We start from the raw sequence: 20,587 nt of genomic DNA on the forward strand, positions 1-20,587 counted from the left end.
CCATCGCCGCGGGGGCGCTCTACCCGTTCCTCGAGGTGCGGCTCCCGCCCGAGGTCGCGGCGCTCGCCATGGTGCTCTCGTCCGTGTCCGTCGTCGCGTCGTCGCTGTCGCTGCGGTCCTACAAGCCGCCGTCGGCGTCGCCGCGCGCCGGCGACGGCGACCCGACGCTCTGCTCCTGCGCCGTGCGCTGCTGCTCCGTGCGCTTCCACTGCGGCGCGGACCGCGCCTACGCGAAGCTCTAGCGGACCCGCGCGCGCGCTCGTACGAGGTCGTTAACAGCCCCCGAGGCGGCGGTGATGACGCGCGCCTCGGCCGTGAGCGATGCTCGTACCAGGTCGTTCACGGTCGCCCGCGCGCGGCGCTCGTACAAGGTCGTTAGCAGTCCCCTAGGCGGCGGTGATGACGCGCGCCTTGGCCGTGAGCGTGCGCTCGCCCATGGTCGACACGGTCACCGTGGGGTCCGCCTGGGACGCGACCTGTGTGGAAATCAACCAGTGAGCTGGGACGTCGGGGCCAAACTTCAGAATTCTCTAGCTCGGTCAAATCGAAGTCGATTTGGCTGATTTTTGGACGAATCGATTGCTCTCGTCGAGTTCTCGAAGCACAGCAGAAAACCTCGCGTCGAAACGGTCGCATACGCGCACATTGAAGTCGGTTGAAGATTTGATTTCCACACAGGACGCGACGGCGACGCTCTCCTGGAGCACGTAGGGGCAGACGTGGTTCGCCTTGATCTGGCCGCAGCGGCTGCACTTGTACTTGCGCGTCTTCTTGTCGTCGTCGCCCTTGGCCGGCTTGCCGCCGCCGCCCTTGGGCGGCTTCGCCGGAGGCTTCGCCGTCGGCTTCGCGCGGCCGCCGGATCGCCGCGGCGGCCCGCGGACCGCCGGCGGCGGCTCCGACGGCGGCGGCGGCGGCGCCTCGGCGCCCACGTCCATGTCGTCGCCCAGGTCGAGCGCGAAGGAGTCGAGCATGCCGTCGTCGAGCATCCCGCCCTCGCCCATCAGCAGCGGGTGCGGCGCGCCGTCGTCGAGGAGGAGCGGGTGGCCCGGCGCGGCGTCGAGGTCCAGGGCGAAGTCGTGGACCGAGCCCATGAGGGGCTCCGACGCCGTCCGCCGGTGCTTCCGGCCGGGCGTCCGCGGGCTGGGGAGCGCGACGTCGACGTCGAACGACGGCAGCGAGCCACCGGACATGAAGAGGTCCTCGGCCTCGAGGAACTCGCTCATGTCCTGGTCGCTCAGGGGCATGCCGAAGGACCGCGAGAGGCTGAACGGGTCCGAGGCGTGCCGCCGGTGCCCGCGCGGCGTGCTCCGCGGCCCGTCCTCCGTCTTCGAGTGCGTGCGCCGCAGGGAGATGCGCTCCTGCGCGGGCATGGTCGCTGGCGAGGGTTCCTGTCCGCGTGCTTCAGCGGTGGAACGAGTTGTTCGTCAGTTCAATGCACCCTGAACGGCAGCCGCTCCCCGGCAATGGCTTCGGCCAGGCTCGCGTCGAGACGACGACGAGCAGCGCCGAGTTTGCCGCGAATGCAAACAAATTGGTTCAGCTTTGTGAATAGTTCACCTTGACCTATTTCCCTCGAATTCTTGCCCATCATAGATTGGCAGCCCGGGCTACGACGCGATGCAGCCCGCCGGCTACGGCGGTCTGGACCACGAGCGGACGCCGCTGCAGCGGCCGCGCTTCTCGCGCCAGGCCGTGCTCGCGGCGCCGCTCTTCGCCGCCGTCGCCGGCTTGGTCATCTTGGTCGTCCTCGAGCTCGCGCCCGAGTCGGCGCTCCACCGCGCGAGCCTCGCGTCGGCGCTCCAGGCGCCCATCACGGCGGACCACCACCACCGGAACATCACGTCCGCCGCGCCCCACATCGTCCTGGCCGTGCTCGACGACGCCGGCTGGGACGACTGGCTCGAGACGTCCGACTTGGCCGCGCCGCACGTCGCGGCGCTCGCCGAGTCCGGCCTGTCGCTGCGGAGCCACTACGCGGCGCACGAGTGCACGCCGAGCCGCGGGAGCCTCTTGAGCGGCCGCTATCCCGTGCGCCTCGGCCTCCAGCGGGGCGTCGTGTCCGCGGCGTCCAAGTGGGGCCTCGACCCGGCGATCCGCCTCCTCCCGGAGACGCTCCAGACCGCGGGCTACCGCACGGCGCTCGTCGGCAAGTGGCACCTGGGCCACTACAACGAGTCGCTGACGCCCGCGCGGCGCGGCTTCGGCGAGTCCTACGGCTTCTTGGGCGGCTTCGTGGACCACTTCACGCACGTCGCCGAGGCGCCGCCCGCGTGCGCTTCGGAGACGCCGGCGACGGACGGGACCTGCGCCTTGGACTGGCAGGTCAACGGCCTGCCGCGGCCGCGGGCCACGGGCGTCTACGCCGCCTACGCGTGCCGCGACGCCGCGCGACGGCTCGTCGCGTCCCACGAGGGCAAGGAGGAGCCGCTCTTCCTCTACTACGCCCTGCCGACGCCCCACGAGCCCATCACGCCGCCCGACGACGTCGAGACCTACGACTTATTACCGAAGCTCGACGTCGCGGGCCGGCGCCGCGACTACGCGGCCGTCGTCGCGGCGACCGACGGCGCGATCGGCGACCTCCAGGCCGCTTTGCAGAAGCACGCGCTCTGGCCGAACACGCTCCTCGTGCTCCTCAGCGACAACGGCGCGTCGGCGGCGGGCGGCTCGAACGCGCCCCTGCGGGGCGCCAAGGGCGGCTACTTCGAGGGCGGCGTGCGGACGCGCGCGTTACTCGCCGGTTCTCTCTTGCCCCAGAACGTGCGCGGCAGCAGCCACGAGGGCCTCGTCCACGTCGCCGACTGGGCGCCGACCCTCTTGAACGCCGCGGGCCTGCGGCCGGACCTCGTCGCGGGCTTCGACGCCATGGACGGCGTCGACCAGTGGGACGCGCTCCGCGGCCTCGCGCCGCCGCCGCGCGACGAGGTCCTCCTGGGCGTCGACGACGCGCCGACGGGCGGCGGCGCCACGGGCGCGATCCGGCGGGGGAAGTGGAAGCTGCTCGTCAACGTGCGCCGCGAGCCCGTCTACGACGGGTCTTCGGAGGCCGGGGTCCGGTACTTGGACGACGAGCCGCGGAGCTTCCTCTACGACGTCGAGGCCGACCCGGGCGAGAGCGAGGACGTGTACGACGCCGAACCGGACATCGCCGCGGCGCTGGAGAAGCGCCTCGTCGAGCTCCACGTGGCCGCGGAGGCGCCGCGCTACTGCGCGCCGACGCGCGCCGAGCTCGACGGCGCGCGCGCGGCCTTCGCGGCCCGGGGCAACGTCGTCCAGCCCTGGGCACCCCTCGTGCGGACCGGCGACCGGTCCCACTGCGACGACGCGCGCCGGGACGCCGACGCGATCCGCGCGGACTCGTGCGCGCGCGGGCTCCTCGCGCCCGCCGCGTGCGACGGCGCGAGGAGCGCCCGCTCATAATTCGCTTACAGGACGCTGCAGACGACGGAGGCGCCGTGCGCCGCCGCTATTTGAAAATTCGCTTACATGACGCTGCAGACGACGGAGGCGCCGTGCGCCCCCGCTATTTAAAAATTCGCTTACATGACGCTGCAGACGACGGAGGCGCCGTGCGCCGCCGCTATTTTAGAATTCGCTTACATGACGCTGCAGACGACGGAGGCGCCGTGCGCCGCGACCTGGAAATTGGTCGCCTCGGGCAGCAGCCGCGCGCACGACTCGAGCTCGTCCGCGCGCTCGAGCGGGCAGCACTCCTCCCGGTCCGGGTCGTAGCCCAGCATGCGCAACACCTTTTCGCCGTCGTCGTCCGTCGCCGTCGGCCGGCGCTGCGTCTTCTGGAGCCACTTCGCGAGCAGGGGCGCGTTCGTGAAGTAGCCCTCGCCAGCGCGGACCTCCGTGGTGTACGGCTTCAGCGTGAGCACCGCGTGCCGCGCGTCCTGGATGTGCCTGTCGCGCGCGTTCATGTAGAGCCGGTACTTCTCCGCGAGCGCGACGAACTCGGCCTTCTTGATCTTTCGGCCCCTCTTCCGCCGCTTCTTTTTGCCCGCGTCGTGCGCGGCGTCGTAGCCCTCGAGGCCCAGGTGGTCCCAGGCGTCCTTGGGCGCGTCGACGCTGTTGATGTTCTTCATCGCCGCGAAGAAGTCGTCGGCGTTGATCCAGCCCTTGTGGCCGCCGACCTTGTGGTACAAGATGTCGATGAGGCGCGCGCTGCCCTCGAGGTCCGTGAGGCCGCGCCCGCTGAGGTGCCGCCACTTCAAGCTCCGCAGCGTCACGAACTTGCCCTTGAGCGACGGCCGCTCCTGGACGGCGTCGTCGACGGCGTAGTGCTTCTTGACCATGATCAGTGCTGTTGCGACTGCAGGCTCGTCGTGTGTGCGGTGCCCAACGACGGACGCCAATCAAATTGAGAGCTCCTCGATCGAGCTGCGGCTCCGACGGTCAGGCCGCCGTCATCGTCGATGGGGCAGCGTCGCGTTGCTGCCTGCCATGCGCGCAGCGCTGACGACGGCAACGCGGGGACAACGTCGGCCTATCTCGCTCGCCGATCGCAACATGGCGGAGTTCGATCGTGAGTTCGGCAAGGACCCGCGCCAGTTCAATGAGTCCGACACGCGGCGCGTCGCCGAGACGCGCGAGCTCAACGAGCAGACGGCCGTCGAGTGGACGCGGGACCAGCGCGAGTCGGACCTGATCGTCGAGCGCGGCGCCGTCCGCTGCGGCAGGAAGGGCACGGTGGCCATCTTCGAGTGCACGCCCGAGTACCGCGACGCGCTGAGTACCGTCGCCGACGGCGCGAAGCTCGCGGCGGCGAGCGAACCGCTCGCGGCCGTCGCGCGCCGCGAGTGCGCCGCGGGCGGGTGCTGCGTGCTCCGCCGCGCGCCGCTCGGCGGCGACGCGGGCGCGGCCTGGCGGACCCTCGCGTTCTGCGAGGCCCTGGGCCGGGGCCTCCCCCAGGTCGCCGGCGGGGACGCCCTGCCGAAGCGCGTCGCGCGGTCGGCGGCCCTCGGCAACGACGCGCCGATTCCCGACGCGGCGATCGACTACGTCGTCGTCGCCTGCGGCCGCCCGGGCAGCAAAAGGGTGATTCAACGTCGCTTCAACGTGAGTGTTCCGCGCGCGCGCGTTTCGGAAACAGCACCTATGCTTCGAGAGCGCTCCGAGAGATGATCGCTCGTCCAAAAATCAGCCGAAACGAGCGGAAAACGACCGAGATAGGAGCCTTTGAAGTTGGGAATTTCGCACCCTTTTGCTGCCCAGGCGGCCGCCCGGCCAAGAGCGCGCGGGCCTTGTCGCTGGCGACCTGCGACGCGCTGCTACGCGGCGCGAGCCTCGAGGCCAAGGGCACGCTGCGGCGGCCCATGACCTACGCGTGCGACCCCTGCGACGCGGCCTGGCGCGCGTCCGGCTCCGCGGCGCCGGCGGGCGCGGCGCCGTGCCTCGACCAGGACGACGACTTCCGCAAGACCCTGCGATTCTCCGCGGCGCTGAAGGCGAACGTGGAGTGGTGCGACGACGCCGCGGGCGACGCCATCGACGCGCTCGCGGAGCTCGAAGCGGCGGGCGACGCCGCGAAGTTCCCCTTCGACCTCAAGGAGGACGACGTGCTGGTCATCGACGCGGCGCGCTGGCTCTTCTCCCTGGACCTCCCGGCGTCCAACGACGGCCTCGTCTGGTTCCGGGGGTCGTGGATGCCGGGCGCCGCGCTCCGCGGCGACGACGGCGCGGCCGCGCCGTCGGAGCCCCTCATCCTCAAGGCCTGGGTCGCGAAGCGGGCCGAGGCCGCGCCGGCGCCGGCGGCGACGGCGCCGCCCCTCCCGGCGACGAACGACGACGACGACGCGCGCTGGCTGGCGAACCTCGTCAAGGCGGAGATGCAGAACTAAGCTTGATCTTGCGCTCTAGGACAGGAAGTGGCGCTGGGCCGCCTGCGCGAGCGTCTTCTGCTCGCGGGGCGTGAAGGCGACGAGGTGGACGCGCTCGAGGCCCGGGTAGGCGCCGCGCGCGACGGCGGCGACGGCGATCGCGAGGACCGCGGCGAGGGACCGCGCGCCGCGGAAGATGCCCGCGCTCAGCAGCGAGAAGGCGACGGTCGTCGCGCCGACCTCGGCCGCGCGCGCCATCGACGCCGCGTACGCGCCGGCGAGGAGCGCGTCGCCGCGCGCGAGCGCGGCTTCCTCGTCCTCGCCGTCCCCGCGCTCGAGCCAGCCGTAGTTCGGGCCGACGGCGTGGATGCAGTGGTCCGCGGCGAGGTCGCCGCCGGCGGTGACGACCGCGTCGCCCGTCGCGCAGCGCCGGAAGCCGTCCGCGTCGATCGCCGGCAGCGCCGCGCGCGCGTCCGCGAGCGCGTCGCCGCCGGCCGCCGTGATCGCGCCGTCGACGCCGCCGCCGCCCTGGCAGCCCTCGTTCGCCGCGTTGACCACCGCGCCGCCGCGGAAGCCGACGACGGAGCCCGAGGAGCAGAGGAGCACGCCGCTCGCGAGCTCGTAGCCGCAGAGCACGCGCTCGACGCCGTCGTCCGCCTCGGCGCGCCGGCTCTGGAGGTCCACGGCGGAGAAGCGCTTGCGCTTGCGCGCGCGGCCGTCGCCGAGGTCGAACTCGCCGCCGGCGCCGAGGCACCGCGCGATGACCTCGGGGGCCTCGTCGTCGTCTACCGGTGTCTTGCGCTTGCCTGCGCTTGTTTGCGGCGCCTCTGCCGGCGCGGTCTGCTGCTGCGCGTCGGGCGCGTCCTGCGGTGCGTCCTGCTGCGCGTTGGGCGCGTCCTGCGGTGCGTCCTGCTGCGCGTCGGCCTCCTGCTTTGCGTCGGGCGCGTCCCCCGCGGCTGTCGCCTCATCATCAAAGGCCATACTTGCGCAGGTTTTACCTATGCCGCACGCTGAGGCTGATGAATCGCCAGCCTCTGAGAGGGATGTTATTGCATGCAAGTTGCCTTCAAGAAAGGATACAATTCCCAGCTTCCATACGACGCTGGTGCTCCGATCGCGCCGCCGGGCAGGCACTCAAGGGCTGCCCGAAGACCGGAACCCCAACGAAACGTAACATGGACGACGCCCGGGCGCGGGCGGCGGCGTTCCTCGAGGGGAGCCGCGTCATCCAGGTCGTGCCCGGGCAGCGCGTGCGCGTGTCCCTGCGCTACGCCGCGGCGACGGCGGGCATCCTCGTCATCCTCGCGGCGGCCAAGGTCGGCGAGTCGGGGTCGAGCAAATCGCGCGAGCGGCTCGCCACGGTCCGCGCGCGGCCCGACAGCGTCCAGAGCTACGAGCCGAGCGCGACGGACACGGCCATCCGTGGCGTCGCGGATCGCATCTGGCAGACGGACCGCTACCGGAGCGAGATGATGCAGTCCTTCTTCGTCTGGCTCGTCTGCGCGCCCCTCGTCGTGCTGGCCATCTACCTCTGCCGGAAGCACGGGCCCTGCCGCGCGCCCGAGCGCGACCCGCTCGCGTTCGCCAAGGGGCCCGCGGTGCCGCTCGCGCGCGCGACCTACGGCGCGACGGCGACGGTCGTGCCCGCGGAGGTCGTCGACGAGGCCGGGAGCGACGCCGACGCGCTCCCCGCGGCGTCGCGCGTCGACGACAGCTCCGGCGACGAGGACGAGCCCGAGGAGGAGAGTTCCTTTTCACTGTAAAAAAATTCACCGACCCTTTTTATCATCGCGCGTCGCGCCCCCGCTTCCGGGTTTCGGGCGGCGGCGGCTCCTCGCGCCGCGGCGGGAACTGGGGCATGGCGAGCGGCGCCGCGGGCCGCGGGTGGTCGTCGAACCACGCGTGGCCGAGGGCCTCGGGCGCCGTCGCGCGCTGGACGGGGTCGTAGCAGAGCAGGGAGCTCAGGAAGTCGAGCGCGCGGTCGTCGGCCTCCGGCACCTTGATCTTGAGCTTGGAGTAGTACGCCGACGGGTTCGTGGGCACGCGCGCCGAGCCGTCCTTGACGCGCGGCAGCTCGTCGAAGCCCCGCCAGACCCGCGCCGACGGCGCGCCGATGACGTCGACGACCTTGGCGAACTGGTCGTCCTCCGTCTTGCCGTCGAGGAGCGGGCGGCCGTCGCGCAGCACCTCCGCGACGACGCAGCCCGCGGCCCACGCGTCGATCGCGTGGTCGTAGCGCCGCGCGTGGAGCAGCAGCTCCGGCGCGCGGTACCAGAGCGTCACGACGTTCATCGTCAGCGCGCGCACGGCGCCGGGGTCGCCGGGCGCCGCGGCGCCGTCCGCGGACCGCGGCGCGATGACGCGAGCCAAACCAAATCGCAGATCTTGAGCTGGCCCCGCGCCGTGTAGAGCAGATTCGCGACCTTGACGTCGCGGTGGGCGACGAAGCGGTCGTGGCAGTGGCGCAGCGCGTTCAGGAGCATGCGCGCGAGCGCTTTCGTCTGCGCGTCGTCGAACAAACGCGCCTGCCCCGGCCGCCGGAGCTTCGGGTCGTCGAGCAGCGACCCGAGGTCGCCGTGCTCCGCGTACTCCAGCACGAGGAACACGGCGTCGCGCTTCGCGCCGACGGCGACGTCCAGGAACGTGACGACGTTCGCGTGGCCCCGGAGCTTCCGGAGCGCCGCCGCCTCCCGGAGCGACGTCAGCGGGAAGCCGTCCTGCGCCTCGTTGTGGGGCAGGAGCCGCTTCAGCGCGACGAGGCGCTGGAGCCTCCGGTCGAAGGCGCGGTAGATGATGCCGTAGGTGCCCTCGCCGATGCGGTCCCGCTTCTCGTAGCGCCCGCTGACGCTCTCGCAGGCGCCGTGGTCGAAGAAGGGCTCGCTGCGCGGGCCGTCCTTGGCGCCGCCCGGCGCCGACGACTGGCGCACGAACTCGACGCCGCTCATTGCGTGCGGCGGCGCAGCGTGCAGGGCGCGCAGCGCGACGGCGCGCCGACGCTGAGCAGGATGTCGGATTTCGACGTTTTAGGCGACGGCAACCCGACGGCATGTTGACGTTCGTTTAATACGGCAGCCGCACGATAGAAGCACCGCCCCGGGCCCAGTGCGCGTCCGCGTGGGCGCCGTCGGGCTCGAGCGCCGCGTGCGGGAACCGGTCGGGCTCCGGTCGCGATGTCGGCGCCGTCGGACCTCGCGGCGGAGGTCGAGAAGGTCAAGGCCCGGCTCGCGCAGTTCACGCGGACGACGCGGATCGAGCGGGGGCTGCAGCGCCTGGCGCGCGTCCTCGAGCTGCGGCGCGCGGCGGCCGTCGGCGGCGCCTGGAAGCGGTGGGTCCAGTTCGTCAAGGACGGCAACCGCGCGCCCATGGAGCTCGACGCGGCCCAGTGGACGCTCCACGCGAAGGCGAACCGGCGCGACGACCTCCAGGCCTGGTACCACGCGACCTTCTCCGGCGAGCTCTACCGGTTGCGGGGCGCGTTCTGGTGGAAGGAGGCGATCCTGCCCGACTACGCGAGCCACCCCATCGGCGCCGCGTCCGACGACAAGGCGGAGAAGCTGCTGTGCTCGCCGAACACGATCTACACGGCCATGGCCGCGACCATGTACACGATCCGGAGCACGCTCGCGGAGCGCGAGTACGACCTCTTCGAGAAGCTCACGACGGCGGGCGTCACGGTGCTGAAGCACCCCTTCCGCAGCGGCCGCCCCACGAAGAAGCGCTTCCAGCTGTCCCTCGTCCAGGGCGACATGTACCTCTTCATGTACCTCCAGCGTCCTGTGGCCGTGACGATTTTCGAGAGATTTTGGGTGGGAAACAATGAGAAATCGTCACCGTCATGCTTGGTAGGTACCTCACCTGGAAGGGCAAGCGCGCGTCCATCCAGGGCATCGAGCTCGCGGCCGTCGTCACGGTCACCCACGGCCAGGACACGGACGTGCTCCGGCGCACGGGCAAGGCGGACAAGGCCGACTGCTACCTGAGCCTGGTGACGGGCGACCGGAGCCTGGACCTGTGCTTCGAGTCGCCGGGCGACCGGGAGCTCTGGGAGACGACGCTCCGCGCGCTCGTGACCATCGAGCAGGACGTCCGCCGCGCGTCCGCCGCGGGCGCGGACGCGCCGCCGGCGCCGCCGACGGGCTTCGACCAGGGCGGCGACGACTGAGCGCGCTTAACGTTGACGCTACAACTAAATGATGTCACGGCCGAGCGTCAACAATCGAGCAAATATACTTCAACTTACGACCCGTGAACTCCTCCGGTCGTGCCACGGGGCGAAGGCCGCGTCCATCTTCGCGAGCGCGTCCCGGCCCTTGGCGCAAACGGAAATGACGCGGACGTTTCGCTCCTTGAGCGCGAGGACGTTGTCCGCGAGCGGGAAGTCGGGATTCACGCGTATCAGCCGCACGTCCGCGCCGGCCTCGGCGAAGTCCGACGCGCAGCGCTCCGCCTGCCGACGAATCGTGGTCACGCGAACGCCGGCGCCGATTTCGAGCACCGCGATCCGGAGCGGGACGTCGCCGGTCGTCGCGCGCTGCGTCGCGAGGGCCTCGACGGCGCCGATCCAGGCGTCGCAGCGGTTCTCCTGGTCGACCTGGTCCTCCCACGCGCAGTCGCCGAACATCAGAATCGCCGGCCGCGAAGGTCCGCCGCAGCCGGCGCACGCCGGGTACGCGGCCGGCGGGAACGTCCGCGCGCCGTCCGGCGGCGACGCCTCCGCCGGCATCAGGGACAGCGCCTCCGTGCGCTTCGCGCCCGCCACGCGGCCGACGGCCGGCGCCCCGCCGGTCGCCGCGCGCTCCGGCGCCGCGGCGTCGCCGTCGACGACGCCGGGGCGCGCGAGCATGGTCTCGAGGTCCACGCGGAAGCGCCATTCCCGCGGCGCGCGCCAGAGCCGCGGGTGGGCGTCGCACTGCGCGGCGCACTGGTAGACCTCGACGTTGCCGTGGCAGTCTCTGATCTCGCACGCCGGGAAGCGGTCGTAGGAGTGCGCGTCGACGTTGCTCGTGAAGCAGAAGAAGCCGCCGGCCCTCCGCGCGACGGCGTAGGGCCCCGTCGTCGCGTCCGCCACGGGGCCCTGGAGCGCGCGGAGCTCGTCGGCGACGTCCGAGGCGGCGAAGCGCTTCCGGCGCCAGGACGCGAGGACGTCGTAGCCGGAGTGCGGTTCCGTGCCCCGGTAGTCGTTGAAGCAGGCGCCCCAGAAGCCCCAGAAGAGATCCGGCTCCTTCTCGAGCCAGTCCGGCTCGCAGAGCTCGGAATATTCCAGATCGCGCTTCGCGTACGCCGGAACTTTCGCGACGTCCGCGTAGACGGCGAGTCCGCTGTCCGCGGAGAAACCGGCGCCGGTCAGCAAAAAGAGCACGTCGGCCTCGCGCGCGAGGTACTCGCCGACCTCGGCGCACGCCGCATCCGCGGCGCCGCGCAGCTCGTCCAGCGTCGCGAGCCCCGCGGCCTCGGCGGCCGCGTCCGCGCGTTCGTTCTCCCGCACGGCCAGGTCCGGCGTCGCCGCGAGCGCGACGCTGTTCGTCGCCTCGAGGCAGCGGAGCCGGCTCAGCGCGCCGGCGAGCTGCACGCGCGTCGCATCTGGCGCGTCGTCGTCGACGGATGCCGCGAGCGCCGCCTGGCCGTCCAGCTTGCGCACGCGCAGCACGTCGATCACGGGTGGTGATGCGCCGCTCTTCGTCGCGTAGGCCTCGAGCTCGTCGTGGCTCAGCTTGGCCACGTCGAGCTCGCCGTCCTCGTGGTCCAGCGCGATGCCGTAGCGGCTCATGGCGCCGGCGCCCATGCTAGTCGTCCATGCATTCCAATTAGCGCATCTACTTGCATATTCAACCCATTGATTCAACCACCAATGATGCCGCCGTAGTGCAGCCCTTCGACGAGAGGCCTACCATCGTCGTCGTCGAGCGCGCCGCCACCGCTGCCCGGCGTCGGCGGCGGCGCCACGTCCGACGCCGTTATGGCGGCGCTCGAGGTCGTCTCGCTCGTCGTCCACTACAAGCCGCGACCGAAGGAGAATTGCGAGCCCTTCAAACTCAAGCTGAAAGTGCCCGCCACGAAGACCGTCGCCGCGCTCATGAAGGCCTTCTGCAAGGCCGTGGCCACGTCGCAGCGCGGCTACGGCCTGCTCCTCGACCCCGACGACTGCTTCGTGACGAAGATGGACGCGCCGCCGCCCGCCTTGACCGGCACCGCGACGGTGGACGAGAAAGCCTTGCGGAAGTGGGAGGACGCGCTCACCTACGTGCGGCCCGACGCGCTCGTCGGCGAGTCCTTTGCGCACAGGGAGGAGATCCGGCTCGTGCGCCGCGACGACCTGCCCGAGCCCGACGTCGACACGACGAACTGGGCGACGCCGCGGCCGACGGCCTTCTGGATCTCGAACATGAAGGACGACGGGGGCATCTAATTCGGTTTAGGGAGGCCGCGCGAAGAGGACGGCGTGCTCCGTGCGCCGGTTGCCCCTCGGGCGCAGGCCTTTAAGCCCGGGGCGCGGTCGGGCGCGATCGTCGCGCTCGCGACGAAATCGAAGCCGACGTCGTCCGCCGCGGCCGCGGTCAGGTCCAGCGCGTCGAGGCCGCCGGCGCCGTCGCCGACGACGGCCGCGAGGCGGCCGCCCGGTTTCAGGCTCGCGCGCGCGGCCGCGAGCCAGCGCCGCGTGTCGTCGCGCCACGCCTCGTCCGACGCCGCCAAATTTCCCTTTTTGGCGGCTTTCACGCGCGCGGCGCGGGCGCCGAGCTCGCGGTCGTCGCGCCAGGACTCCGGCCAGTCGCGGCCCGCGGGCGGACGCGTCCCGAAGAAGGGGTCGTCGCCGCGATCGGCGGCCGCGGACCGGGCGGCGCGCGCCGTTCGCAGATAGTCGTAGACGTGGGCGTAGGGCGGCGACGTCACGACGGCGTCGACGGGGGCGCCGCCGAAGGGCTCGCGCGCGTCGCCGTATTCGACGATCACGCGCGTCTCGCCGGCCGCGTCCGCCGCCGCGCGGCGCCCGTAGGCCGCGAAAAGTGCGTCGTAGTCGCCCGACCGCTGGTCCGCGACGAGACGGCAGAACCGCGCCGCGCTGCCGTCGTCGAAGGGCGCGCTGCAGCGGTGCGCGGCGCAAAATACGGCGAGCGGCGAGACGTCGCGGCCGACGACGCGCGCCCGGGACCGCGAGTCGAGCGCCGCGCGGAGCACGGAGCCGCCGCCGCAGAAGGGGTCGAGCAAGGAGCTGCCGCCGACGAGGTCGAGCAGCGCCGCCGCGGCGCCCTCGCGCATCGCCGCCGGGTAGCGGTACGCCGGCTCGCCGCGCGATCCGTGCGCGGCCCACTGGCGCTCGAGCGCGCGCGCGAGCGTCGCCGCCGCGGCCGCGGCGCCGCGCGTCGTGATCGCCATGGCGGTAGGCGTTCACGGGCCGCGGTCGCTGCGTGCGTGGATGATCCGGCGCGAGGCGTTACAGGCCGCGGTCGCTGTCCGTGGCGCGGTTCAGCGACTTCATGACGAGGTAGTTGGACAGGGCGCGCGTCGCGTCCTCGCGGAGCTGCTCGATCTTCGCCGGGTCCGTCTCGCCCTTGTGCTTGTGGAACCCGTCCTTCACAAGCTGCTTTAAAGCGATGCCCTTCGGCGAGTCGCCGCCGATGTGGCTCGCGAGCCGCAGGCAGTCGCGGAAGAGGGCGACCGTGGATCGCTCGAGCATGGCGTCCGGAGAGCGGCGAGGTGCTCGATCGGCAGTAGCGGAGCGCGGTGTCCAGCGCGGAGCTCGCCGGCGACCAAACTCAGAGACGGCTCGACCGGCGCCTCAACGTCTATGCATTGTGAACTCAATGTTACCTGCGTTTCACGGAGATATTGCCGGCGAGCTCGACACAGCAGCATCGATGCAACAATTCACGTTACCGGCGATCCCTCCATCGCGACGGCGCCCCGCGCCGCGGCGTCTCGCCGGTCCCGTTCGTCGGCCCGCGCCGCGATGGCCCGCGCCAGGTCCTCGCAGCCGCAGCACTCCAGGGGCCGCTCCAGGTCCGGCGCCGGCGCGTCGCCCGCGTCGACCGCCGCCAAATCCCAGACCAGGTCCGGCCGCTCGAAGACGAGATTCGTCGTGCACGGGTGCTCCTTGCTGCGCAACCCGAAGCCCGCGACCTCGTCGCAGAATTGGGTCACGTTGAAGTGCGCCGCCTCGCGGTAGCCGTGGCCCAGCAGCGCGGCGCGCACCCGTCGCACGTTCTCGGCGTCGCGCGAATCCGCCGACCGATCCCGATCCAGGGCCTCAACGAGCCACGTTCGCACGGGAATGCCAAAGTCCATGGTCTCCGCGACGACGTGCTCCGCGCCCTCGACGTCCACGGACGCGAAGTCGACGGGGCGATCCGGCCCGAAGCCCGCCGCGCGCAGCATCGCGCCGAAGGGCCGGCACGGCACCCAGTTCCGCCACTTGCCGCCGGCCTTGGCCACCTGCTCGCGCGTCGCGCGCAGGTGGTCCGCGAGGCCGCCCTTGAGCCGGTAGCCGGCGCCGAGGAACTCCGCCGTGCCCGCCTCGCGGCAGACCGCCTCCGCGAGGACGACGTTCCGTCTGCCCCGGTTCTCCGCCAGTTTCGCCGCCGACGCGGGCTGCCCCTCGATGAGCAGCCCCCGCCAGCCGAGGGCGCGCTCGAGCATCAACGAGTTGGAATAGCGCAGGCCGTCGACGGCGCCGAGCTCGACGAAGGTGCCGTTGCGCTTGCCGCAGAAGTAGCGGCTGATCATCGCTAAATCCTCGCGGCCCTGCGACGCCGCGTGCCACCGCTTCACGTCGCAGGGCCGGCCGGCGGCGTGGGCGTTGGCGACGACGGGCCGGCGGCGGCAGTCGCCGCCGAGGTCGCCGGGCGCGCGCCAGGCGTGGCGCAGCGCCAAGCGCCGGAAGGCGGGCGTGACGGCGGGACCCGTCGCCACCGGCGGCGGCGGCGGCGCGGCGTGCAGGGCGACGAGGTCGCGCACGGCGCTCAGCCAGCAGAGCAGGACGAACGCGACGCAGGCGATGGAGAGCTTGCGACCCATCGATGGGCTGCTGCTACCATGCCGATCCGCCGGAAACAATATATAGGGCTACCATGCCGATCCGCTGAAGGACGACTGCAACTTGAATGGGAAACGAGGTGTTAGTTGATCTTCGACTCCTTGTGGCACTTGTGGCAACGACGCGATGTGCTCGAGTTTCTTGTGGTGCGCGTGAGCTCTTTTTGTCGGAGCTCTCTGTCGGAGGGTTCTCCTCCGGCGCGGCCGGCTCCTCCGAAGCGGCGGCGTCCCCCGCGGGCTCCTTGTCCGCTTCGGTGTCGTCCGCTTCGGCATCGTCTCGCTACAAAGAGATGAACGGCGCCGGCGCCTTCGACAAGTACGCGTCCGTGGCGTCGTCGTTCGCGCCCGTCATCCTGGCCCAGTTCCTCGTGCCGACGCTCGACGCGTCCTACGGCCGCGAGTTCCGCAGCGTCGTCTCCCTCCCCATCCGCCCGAGCGTCCTCGAGCGCCACTTCGTCTTCTCGCGGGGCGCCCTCGAGCGCGGCCGCTGGTGGACCGCCGCGTCGTACATGCTGCTCCACGTGGACCACGCGCACGCGATGGCGAACCTCCAGGGCCTCGTGCTCAGCGGGCCCGCGGCGCTCGACGTTCTCGGCGGCGTCGGTGCTATTTTAGTGTACGTGACGGCCGGCGTCTGCGCGGCGCTGGACCCGGCGAAACTCACGGATTTACAGCTCGAGCGCCGGCTCCGCGCGCGGTGGTCCTCGGCGACGGCGGCGCTGTCCCGGCGCGCCGCGCCGGTGCTCGACGCGCTGGGCCTCGACCCGGCGTTCCTCGAGCCGCCGAAGGCGCGAGTTCCTCGCCCGCGCGACGACCGGGGGGGCTTCGGCGGCGTCGGCGACGCGCTCGGCGACGCTTTGGCGTCCGCGGCGGCGACGGCGCGGCGCACGCTCGACCTCGGGTCGTCGGCGCTGGACGACACGGCGAGCACCATCGCCCGGAACGTCGCGAAGACGCGCGCGCGCCAGCGGCGCCTCGTCGGCGCGTCCGCGGGCGTCGCGGCGCTGCTGGCCGTCGACCTCTGCGCGTCCCTCGAGCGCCTCGCGGCGCCGCGGCGGCCGGCGAGCGACGACGCCGTGCTCCACGCGCTCCTCCACGCCGTCGGCGCGCTGCGCTACTTCGCGGGCGAGGTGAACCGCGCGTGGACGGGCAACGGGCTCGGGGGCGTCGACCACGCGGCGCACCTCAACGGCGCGCTCGTCGGCGTCGCGTTCTACGTCGTCGGCCGCGCGCTCCGCCGGCGCCGCGCGCGCGCGGACCGCGGGCGGCGCCTGGGCCGCGGCTACGTCGGCGGCGAGAGCCGCGACGTGTAACTTGTCTAACGCAGGGACCGCGCGACGCCGTCGAAGCCGCAGCCGACGGTCTCGGGCCAGGGCGGCGGCGGCGCGGACGCGTCCCGCGACGCGACGGGCGCGACGAGCGCGACGCCAAAGTCGACGGGGGACGCGTCCTTCCCCCGCGCGAGGGGCTCGGGCACGGGCTCCGCGCCGACGCAGGGCCGCGCGAGCGCCGCGGCGGCGTCCGCGCCCTCCGGGACGAAGTCGACGGGCGACCCGTAGCGGCGGAAGGGCCGCGCGCGCGGCGCCGCGTCGAAGTCCAGGGGGCTCGCGCGGCCCTGCGACGACGCGACGGACGACGCCGGCGACGACCGGCCGCCGGACGACTTCCGTGGGCCACGCGCGAGGGGCCGCGGCGTCGCGTCGTGGACGGGCGTCGCGTGCGGCGGCGACTCCTCGACGGTCTTGTTCGAGAGCCAGCCCTCGGCGCCGCCGTCGACGCAGCGCACGCGCGTCCGCGGCACGCCGCTCGCGGACGTGCCGGCCTCGAGCGGGACGACGACCGCGCCGGGCTTGAGCTCGACGACTTTTTTGCTCTTCATGTCGACGCCCGCGCGCAGGAGCGCGCCCGCGCCGATGACCCGCAGCCGCGGCGGCGGCGCGGGCGAGCTCGGCACGCGCGGCGACAGCGACGCGGCCACGGGCGGCGGCGACGGCGGCGGCGGCGCCGCGGCGCCGCGCGGCGCCGCGGCGGACCGCACCTGGCCGCCCCAGCGGCTCGCGCGGTCGCGCACGCGGCCCGGCGGCGTCGCGCTCCGCGCGTCGTCGAGCGACGAGCCCCGCTCGAAGCCGCAGTCGCTCCCGGCGTCCGCCGTCGGAGCGGCCTCTTCCGGCGCGGCCGGCTCCTCCGAAGCGGCGGCGTCCTCCGCGGGCTCCTCGTCCGCTCCGGTGTCGCCCGCTTCCGTAGTGACGGCCACCTCGCCCGCGCCGCCGGCCTCCTCTGCGGGTACTTCGTCGTCCGCCGCGGCGGCGACGGCTTCGTCCGCCGGCGCTTCGTCCGCCGCGGCGGCGTCCTCGTCCGCGACCGGCGCCTCCTCGGGCGCCGCGGCCGTCGCCTCCTCGGGCGTCGCCTCCTCGGGCGTCGCCTCCTCGGGCGCCGCCTCCGCCGCCTCCTCGGGCGCCTCGGCCGTCGCCGCGGCCTCGGCCTCGACGGTCTCCTCCTTCGCCGCCGGCGCATAGGCGAGCTCGTCGTCCGACGCGTCGTCCGACGGCGGCGGCAGGCGCGCGGGGCTCGACGGGGGCGAGTAGGCGAGCTCGTCCTCGTCGTCGTCGTCGACCGGTGGCGCCGGCGGCGCCGGCGGCGTCGCCGCGTCGACGCGCTCGACCGCCGCGGCGCGCGGCGCGTCCGGAAGGTCCTCCCGCTCGTCCGGAAGGTACGCCCGCTCGTCCGGAAGGTACGCCCGCTCGTCCGGCGCCGCACCGCCGCGCGCGTAGGCGACGAGCGCGGCGAGCGCCGCGACCGCGCCGGCCGCGCGCGCCGCGGTCTCGACGACCGCGCCGCCGGCCGCGCCGGCGACGCCGCAGCCGCTGGCGAGGAGCAGCGACCGCGCGAGGCGGCCCGCCGTCGCCGGCGCCACGAGGAACGCCGTCAGCACGTCGACCCAGAGCGCCGGCGCCGCGGCGAGCGCGGCCTCCGGCCGCTCGAGCGCGCTCAGAGCGGCGGCGGCGAACGCGTGGAGCGCGGCGCACGCGAGCACCGCGCCCTGCCACGCGGCGATGCGCCGCGCGAGGGGCGTCCTGTGCGCGGCGAGCGCCTTGCCGACGTCGCCGGCGCCGCGGACGAGGAGGCAGCCGCCGACGAGGTGGACGAGGCCCCACTGCGCCAGCAAAACGCTCGCGACGGCGGACGGCGGCACGCCGGGCAGCGCCGCCAGCGCCGTTTCGACGTTTTCGCGCAGGAGCGCCGCCACGCAGCGCCGCGCGGGCTCCGTCGCCTCGCCGCCCAGGCAGGCGAGGAGCTTCCATGCTCAAATCACCGGACGCGAGGGGCTGCGCGGCGAGGGCAAGGTCGACTTCTCCGAGACGATGCATCGATGCCTCTCCAACCTCGGCGTGTCTCAATCACCTCGCAAGTCCTCGACGGCCTTCGCGACGCGTGCGCGCCCCGTCCCTGCGCGCGGCCCCTCTGCCCCGACGAGATGGCCGACGAGATGGACATCCAGATCAGGTGCTCGTCGGGCAAGGCGTTCGGATGGCGCGGCTCCAAGGCCTCGTCCGTCGCCGAGTTCAAAGACCAGATCGCCGGCGACGCGGCCGTGCCCGCCGCGGAGCAGCGCCTCATCTACAAGGGCCGGGCGTTGCAGGATGCGCAGCTCCTCGCGGAGCTCGACATCGAGGACGGCGGCACGGTGCACCTGCTCCGCGCCGTCGCGCGCGCGCCCGCGCCCCCGGCGCCCGCGGCGCCGACGCTCGCGAACCCGGCCGGCGGCGGCGGCCTCGACCTCTTCGGCGGCGGCATGGGCCCGGGCATGTCCCAGGCCGACATGCAGCGGCGCCTCATGGCGGACCCGGAGGCCATGAGCCGCGTGCTCAACAGCCCGCTCACGCGGAGCCTGATGGAGAACCCGGCGCTGATGCAGTCCATCGTCCAGTCGAACCCCCAGCTCCAGCGCGCCATGGAGCAGAACCCGCAGCTGCGCCACGCCCTGACGGACCCGAACCTGCTGCGCGAGGCCGTCGAGGTCGCGCGGTCGCCCGCGCGGCTGCGCGAAGCGATGCGCCACCAGGACCTCGCGCTCTCGCAGCTCGAGAACCACCCCGAGGGGTTCAACGCGCTGCGCCGCATGTACAACGAGGTCCAGGAGCCCCTCTTCGACAGCCTCGACAACATGGGCGGGACCGGCGGCGGCGGCGGCGGCGCCGCGCCCGCCGTCCCCGAGGACCCGAACGCGCCGCCGGGCGCGCTGCCGAACCCCTGGGCGCGGCCGGCGGCGCCGGCGGCGCCGGCCATGCCGGCCTTCGACCCGGCCATGTTCGCGGCCATGGCCGGCCGCGGGCCGCCGGGCGCCGCGCGGCCGCCGGCCTTCGACCCGGCGCTCCTCGCGGCCATGCCCGGCGCGGGCGGGCCGCCGCCGCCGGGCCTGGACCTCCTCTCGCTGCTCCGGCCGCCGACGGCCGCGGCCGCGCCGCCGCGGGCCAACCCGGCGAGGCCACCGCCCCCGGCCAACCCCTGGGCCCACATCCCGGACCCGCCGGGCGACGACGACGACGACATCTACGGCTGAACCACGGCGGGTCGTGGACCGGCCGTCTAAACCTCCGAACGCGACAACTATGGTTGGTGGAAAATGACATCGCGGCGCGCGGCCGCCGGCTAGTCCGCGGCCCGGGGCGGCCGCGCGAAGGCGTGGTGCTGCGTGAATGCGTGCTTGCGCGGTATGCAGGGTTCCAGCGCTCGTCGCCGCGCGAGGCATTCCTGGACGCGCCGGTTCGCCTCGAGGCGCTCGGCCCGCGGGCGGCCCGCGTCGTAGATCGCGGACGCGTCTCTCGCGCCGCAGAGCGCGTACGCGAGGCACTTCTTCAGCCTCAGCTCGAGGTCGTCGCACTCGCCGCGATAATTGAAGGGATAGCACTCGCGCTCCTTCAGCCCCAGGCCAGCGCGGCAGTCGATGACAGCGGCGCGTTCCACTGGGCATGCATCCTGTGGTCGTGCGGCGCTGCGCTTGAGTAGTGGGTCATCAGGAGACAGCATCGCCTTGTTTCAAACGACTAATGGTGCGGTTCTGCGCTGATTTCGCTGGTGCAGACGCTGCCAGGCGCGTCCATAAGCGGGGTCAACATGAGCTGTTGAAGTTTCTTGAGATTTTCTCGAGTGGCAAAAAACTGAGCTTGCCGCAAGGCCTGGTGCCGCAAACCCCCCGGGTAGGCCCTCTAGCTGTTAACCTCTCCTAGCCTAGCTGTCGTGACGCAGGTTGTGTTCGGCTGCTCGTCGCGCGCAGCCGGCCCCGCGCCCGCGCCTCAAGCTAAGCACACAATAATGATGCTCATAAGCTTCCTCACGACGATACTCGTCGCACAAAGCCTGTCCGTCGACAACAGGCAGCAGCAGCAGCAAATATCGCGCAGCATCAAGGCCTCGGAGCGGCGCGCGAAGGTTCGCACCGTGGAGGCGCGGCCGACGTGCCCGCGCTGCGCGCGGCCGCCGTCGGTCTGCGTCTGCGACGCGCTGCCCGCCCGGGCGATCGCGACGAAAACAAAGCTGCTCGTCCTCCAGCACCCGAACGAGTTCCGCCGCCGCCACTTCTCCACGGTGCCGCTGCTGCCGCTGTGCCTCGAGTCCGTGGAGATCAAGGTCGGGTACAGCTTCGACGCGGCGACGATCCCGGCGATTCGCGACGCGACGGCCCCGCCGCTCCTGCTCTGGCCCGCGGCCGGCGCGGCGCCGCTGGAAACGGTCGCGGA

General features: G+C 72.8%; 5 protein-coding genes across 5 annotated transcripts; 3 read left to right on the forward strand and 2 right to left on the reverse strand.

Annotated features, from left to right (window-relative positions):
• Positions 1-1,986: 1,986 nt before the first annotated feature.
• AURANDRAFT_13369 (hypothetical protein) lies at positions 1,987-2,898 on the forward strand (the record flags this gene model as incomplete). Its single annotated transcript, XM_009040690.1, has 1 exon — positions 1,987-2,898. A coding segment is annotated over one exon (912 nt), but the record flags the coding sequence as incomplete, so codon positions are not given.
• A 1,614-nt stretch (positions 2,899-4,512) lies between these two features.
• AURANDRAFT_72027 (expressed protein) lies at positions 4,513-6,244 on the forward strand (the record flags this gene model as incomplete). Its single annotated transcript, XM_009040691.1, has 2 exons — positions 4,513-5,050; positions 5,218-6,244. The coding sequence occupies 2 exons, from the start codon at positions 4,513-4,515 to the stop codon at positions 5,841-5,843; spliced, it is 1,164 nt and encodes a 387-aa protein (XP_009038939.1).
• A 1,348-nt stretch (positions 6,245-7,592) lies between these two features.
• On the reverse strand, positions 7,593-8,767 carry AURANDRAFT_70255 (hypothetical protein; the record flags this gene model as incomplete). Its single annotated transcript, XM_009040698.1, has 2 exons — positions 7,593-8,316; positions 8,340-8,767. The coding sequence occupies 2 exons, from the start codon at positions 8,765-8,767 to the stop codon at positions 7,608-7,610; spliced, it is 1,137 nt and encodes a 378-aa protein (XP_009038946.1).
• A 4,918-nt stretch (positions 8,768-13,685) lies between these two features.
• On the reverse strand, positions 13,686-14,831 carry AURANDRAFT_65763 (hypothetical protein; the record flags this gene model as incomplete). The annotated part of the gene is made up of 1 exon (XM_009040697.1): positions 13,686-14,831. One exon carries the CDS (start codon positions 14,829-14,831, stop codon positions 13,686-13,688), a length of 1,146 nt encoding a protein of 381 aa, XP_009038945.1.
• Positions 14,832-15,139: 308 nt separating this feature from the next.
• Positions 15,140-19,410, forward strand: AURANDRAFT_65764 (hypothetical protein; the record flags this gene model as incomplete). The annotated part of the gene is made up of 3 exons (XM_009040692.1): positions 15,140-16,158; positions 16,747-16,992; positions 18,354-19,410. The coding sequence occupies 3 exons, from the start codon at positions 15,140-15,142 to the stop codon at positions 19,408-19,410; spliced, it is 2,322 nt and encodes a 773-aa protein (XP_009038940.1).
• Between the last annotated feature and the right edge of the window lie 1,177 nt (positions 19,411-20,587).

The sequence above is a fragment of the Aureococcus anophagefferens genome (genome assembly GCF_000186865.1).
Source record: "Aureococcus anophagefferens unplaced genomic scaffold AURANscaffold_16, whole genome shotgun sequence".
Classification (NCBI taxonomy): Eukaryota; class Pelagophyceae; order Pelagomonadales; family Pelagomonadaceae; genus Aureococcus; species Aureococcus anophagefferens.